The sequence below is a fragment of the Danio rerio genome, chromosome 25, assembly GCF_052040795.2.
Source record: "Danio rerio strain M-AB ecotype USA chromosome 25, GRCz13ab, whole genome shotgun sequence".
NCBI lineage: Eukaryota > Metazoa > Chordata > Actinopteri > Cypriniformes > Danionidae > Danio > Danio rerio.
The window spans coordinates 6,207,501-6,212,990 of record NC_141045.1 but is presented as its reverse complement, the minus strand read 5'-3'; the positions used below and the strand labels follow the sequence as shown (position 1 = coordinate 6,212,990).

At 34.7% G+C, this 5,490-nt stretch overlaps 1 protein-coding gene across 1 annotated transcript in view; it reads right to left on the bottom strand.

The window, feature by feature from the left end:
* Positions 1-560: 560 nt before the first annotated feature.
* Positions 561-5,490, bottom strand: part of cmasb (cytidine monophosphate N-acetylneuraminic acid synthetase b) — an 11,960-nt gene continuing 7,030 nt past the window's right edge. Inside the window, 2 exon segments of the mRNA NM_001258409.1 lie at positions 561-775; positions 3,832-3,997. Of these exon segments, the coding sequence (NP_001245338.1) occupies positions 561-775; positions 3,832-3,997 (381 nt within the window).

The following is a 5,490-nucleotide window of genomic DNA, read 5'->3' as shown; positions in this document are numbered from 1 at the left end:
TACATCCTGGTCACTTGAGTGCCAAAGTTTAACCCACAGGCTAGCAAATTGAGTAAGAACTGCAGCACGATGCACTTGCGTATTTCAGGCGTCCCCAGTTGAAAACATCTTAACTCTTCAGAATGCCGCACCGCGAGTCACATACCAAAGAACCGTCTTTTCAGCTTCATATTTTGTATAGAATATAATTTCGTTGAACGAATATGACTGAGCAGTGCTGTAGCTGCATAATTTAGCCAACTTTTCGTGGTACTTGGAGAGACAATTTTTTTCTGAGGTGGTACTTGATATAAAAGGTTTGAGAACCACTGCTGTAGACAATCGAAAGCAAATATTGCTTAAGCGGGCTGATAATTTTGACCTTTAAATGGTTTTTAAAATTTTTTATTCCAGCCAAAATAAAACAAATCAGACTTTCTCCAGAAGAAAAAATATTATAGGAAATACTGTGAAAAATTCCTTGCTCTGTTAAACATCATTTGGGAAATGTTTAAAAAAAAGAATATAATTTTAACGTTGACTTTATATGAAGGGAGATCAAACAGGCCGTTTTTATGAATCTAGAAGTTGTGCCTGTCGATGCGCTCGTGGTTTTCTTCTCGTGAGCTCTTTCTCTTCATGCTCAGTATGTATTCAGCAAACTCTCGAACGGCTCCGTGTCCACCGGCTCTTTGACACGTATATTTTGCGGCGATGAGTTCAGCCACCGGGGCGTCAGACGGAACGCCGTTCAGTCCGGCCTGACACATGATCTCCACATCTTCTGACTCTGAGCCTGCGAGGGGGGAAAACACACCTTAAGCCTGGTTTATTTAACACACATTTATTGAAAATCAATGATATAAAACAATGTAAAATGCTCCAGGTCAGTATTTCCCAACCCTGTTCCAGGAGGCACACCGACAGTACTTGTTTTGGATGTCTCCCTTATCTGACCCATTCATTTCAGGTTTTGGAGTCTCTTCTGATGTTCTGATGAGTTGATTCTGGTGTGTTTGATTAGGGAGAGGTTGAAAATGTGTACTGTCGATGTGCCTTAAGGAACAGGGTCGGAAAACACTGCTCTACATTGAATCCTTCATTCAGGAGTTTTTCAAAAAAAATTATAATAATAATTTATAATGAAATGATACTCATGTTAATGGATTTTTTAAAATATATAAATCCAGACTACAGAACATCAGCACATCTAATCTGGGCAAATCTAATCACTCGGAGTTGGACTTGGATTTTTTTCATGTATTTTAGTGTCAAATGATAGTAAAAAAAATACTTGATATATATAGCACTAATATTACTGCTTAAAACCTCTAATAGAATTTTTTCCCTCTCAATTATTTCCCAAATGATGTTTAACCGAGCAAGAAATTTTTCACAGTATTTTCTATAATATTTTTTCTTCTGCAGAAAGTCTTATTTGTTTTATTTCAGCTAGAATAAAAGCAGTTTTTAAGTTTTTAAAACCCATTTTAGGGTCAATATTATTAGCCCCTTGCGTAATATTTGTTTTCGATCGTCTACAGATCAAACCATCGTTATACAATGACTTGCCTAATTACTTATCATTATTATTAGTTACATTTAATACTTGTGTTATATAATAAACTCGAACATGCTGAGGTTCATTTTCACCAAGAAATCTCGGTGTTTTGTTTGATGAAAACTTAAAATTTGACAGGCAGATCAGTCCTGTCGTAAAATCCTGCTTTTACCACATCAGACAACTGTCTAAAGACAAGACATTTTTATCCCAGAGAAATATCCAAACAGTGATTCTTGCCTTCTGGATTACTGTAACTCTCTTTATTATGGTATTTCTCAGTCTTCTCTTTCATCTGCAGCTGGTACAAAATGCGGCTGCTAGATTACTCTCTGGCTCCTGCAAGTATGAGTCGGTAACTCCCATTTTAGCTGCACTTCACTGGTTACCCATTAAATACAGAATTGATTTTAAAATTGTGTTATTTGTTAGCAAAGCTGTCAATAATCTTGCTCCTCAGTACCTTACTGACTTGATCTGTCTACATTTACATTTAGTCATTTAGCAGACGCTTTTATCCAAAGCTACTTACAAATGAGGACAAGGAAGCAATTTGCACAACTAACATTAGTAAAACATTTTTTGTAGTAGGAGTACAGTTAGCGGTTTATCCAGAGAGGCAATTGCAGATTAGGAAGTGAAGTGGAGACTAAATAGTCAAGTTTTTAGTCGTTTCTTGAAGACAGCGAGTGACTCTGCCGTTCTGATGCAGTTAGGGAGTTCATTCCACCAACTGGGCAGATTGAATGTGAGAGTTCGGGAAAGTGATTTCTTCCCTCTTTGGGATGGAACCACGAGGCGACGTTCATTCACAGAACGCAAGTTTCTGAAGGGCACATAAATCTGCAGAAGTGAGAGCAGATAAGAAGGAGCAAAACCAGAAGTCGCTTTGTAAGCAAACATCAGAGCTTTGAATTTGATGCGAGCAGCAACTTGCAGCCAGTGCAAACGGATGAGCAGCGGAGTGACATGTGCTCTTTTAGGTTCATTAAAGACCACTCGTGCTGCTGCGTTCTGAAGCGGTTTGATAGAGTTAGCTGAAAGCCCGGCTAGTAGAGAGTTGCAATAGTCCAGTCTGGAGAGAACAAGAGCTTGAACAAAAGATTTGTCTCTTATGATCTCAATTTACACATTGTGCCTAGAACACGCTTTAAAAAATGAGGTTAGAGTATTTGCAGTTGTCCTAAATTCTGGAAAACTCTACTAATTCACATTAGACTTTCCACCTTCATTTCTGTGTTTAAGTTCGTTTTAAAGACCTATTCATTTTCTCTCGCTTTTAATTCTCCTTGATCACTGTTTTATTTGTTAAATGTTTCTGTTATAGTCTGTTTTCTTCTCTGTCTTTAGTACTCTTATGTACAGCACTTTGATCATTTTTGGTTGTTTTTAAATGTGCTATTGTATTCTTTTGACGATTACCATTTTAAATTTCTACCATCTTCATCAGCTTTTTTTATTTTCTATCATTTAGACATCATGAAGCATTTTACATATTTTATTTTTAAACATTGTACAATCTTTTTTACATACAGTTGAAGTCAGAATTATTAGCCCCCCTGAATTATCCCCCCCACCCCCCCATTTATTTTTTTCCCCAATTTTAGTTTAATGGAGAGCAGAATTTTTCAGCACATTTCTAAACATAATAGTTTTAATAACTCATCTCTAATAACGGATTTATTTTATCTTTGCCATGATGACAGTAAATAATATTTGATTAGATATTTTCAAGACACTTCTATACAGCTTAAAGTGACATTTAAAGGCTTAACTAGGTTAAGGTTAACTAGGCAGGTTAGGGTAATTAGGCAAGTTATTGCATAATGATGGTTTGTTCTGTAGACTATCGAAAAAAATAGCTTAAAGGGGCTAATAATATTAACCTTAAAATGGCTTTTATAAAATTAAAAACTACTTTTATTCAAGCTAAAATAAAAGAAATACAACTTTCTCCAGAAGAATAAATATCATAAGACATACTGTGAAAATCTCCTTGCTCTGTTAAACATCGTTTGGGAAATATTTTAAAAAGCAAAAAAATCAAAGGTGTGCTAATAATTCTTACTTTAACTGTATATATATATATATATATATATATATATATATATATATATATATATATATATATATATATATATATATATATATATATTTAATAATTTGTATAAATGCTTAACAAAAACAATAATATAGGGGCACAAGAATTTTCTTGAGCATTTAAAAGGACCTAAAATCCTGAATTATCTGGATATTTTTTTAAAGCATGCATCGCTGTTTGTCTTGCTCACCCATGAAGGCCACCTGGTCCCAATGGAGTTTCCTCTTGTCCATCAGCTTCTGCATCTCCAGAGCGTTCCTCTGCTCAGTGAAGCTCAGGCCACAGCCGGCTCTCTGAGAAACCTTCTCTAAAACTCCTCTGGACAGAGGCTCGTTCACACTGGAGATGAGGATCACCTGCACACAACAGCATTCACTTACTACTAGGGCACTTTATACAGTAGGGAGCAGGGAGCCATTTCGGACTGGTCAAATCTATTGTGCTCATACTGTATTTATTCTCCCTTTATTTTTTATAAATCTTCTTTTTCGTAAGCTGGCCTTTTTTGTCCAGGAACAACACAAGTGTCACAAGGTGGAAAAAAGTGCTTAGATTATAAATATTAAGCAAGCAATTAAAATTAAAATAGGGAAGTGGTTATAAATTGTGATCAATGCATGTTTTTTTTACCAACAAAATTACATTTTGGGGGGTAAAGAAACTTTATAAAACCAGTCCTTGCTCAAATTTACCAATTTGCATGCAGAAAAAAGGACATTTTGGGACAAACACAATTGAAAAAAAAAATTAATCCACTTTTAAAAGCTTAACTAACAAATAAATAATGTAAAAATCTAAACATTTAATGCACATATGGAAACATGACAAACGCTGAAAAAGATCATCTACATAAACAGATTGTGGTCATTTTTACCAAACATGTTCATTTGCTCACTTCCTTGTGCACTACATAGTGTATAAGGAGAGATTTGTGATGAGTCAAATATCAAAAAACTTTGTGATCAAGGCATGTTTTTTTTTTCTTTTACCAACTAAATAACTCTTTTGTGGATTAAAAAAAACGCCTCAGGTATTTTCTTGTAAAATTAGTGCTTGCTCAAATTCACCTCTTTTCCAGCAAAAAAAAAGACAGAACAAGCTATAAAAAAATTAAGCTAAATGAACAAATGAATAATGTAAAAATCTAAACATTTAATGCACATATGGAAACGTGACATAAATGCTGAAAAAGATAATCAACATAAATAGATTGTGGTCTTTTTTTTACCAAACACGTCACTTTGCACACTTCCTAGTGCACTACATAGTGTTTGAGGAGGGATTTCAGACCAGTCAAAAATCTTTCCACAACATCTGAATGCCTGCCACAAATGTTACAAGGTTAAAAAAAAGAAAAAGTGGAAATATTGAGTAATCTAAAATAAAAGTGGACGGGGCCATCAATTGTGTGATGGTGTACTGTATGATAGTGGGTTTTACACCAACATAATGACATTTTTGTGGGTAAAAACTTACATTTTTGTAAAGTCAGTGCCTGCTCAAAGTTATTCAACCTCTTTTCATGCTTAAATAAAAAAAAAAAATCACTCAATTTTTATAGTTTTTTTAACCACTGTTCAAGCTAAATGTCAAATGATGTAAAATCCAAGTGTTTTATGTACGAATTGAAACATTGTGACAAAAGCAGAAAAAAAGTGTGTGGTCATTTTTACCAAGCACGTCAAATCACATACTTCCTAGTGCACAAAATAGTGGATTTGACGAGGAGTAATTTGGGACGAGTCAAATATCATCGGATTCTCAAAATCTTCTCTCTGCAGCATCTGAATATCTGCCACAAGTGTTATAAGGTGGAACAGAATTACCCAAAAAAGTAATAAGTAGAAAA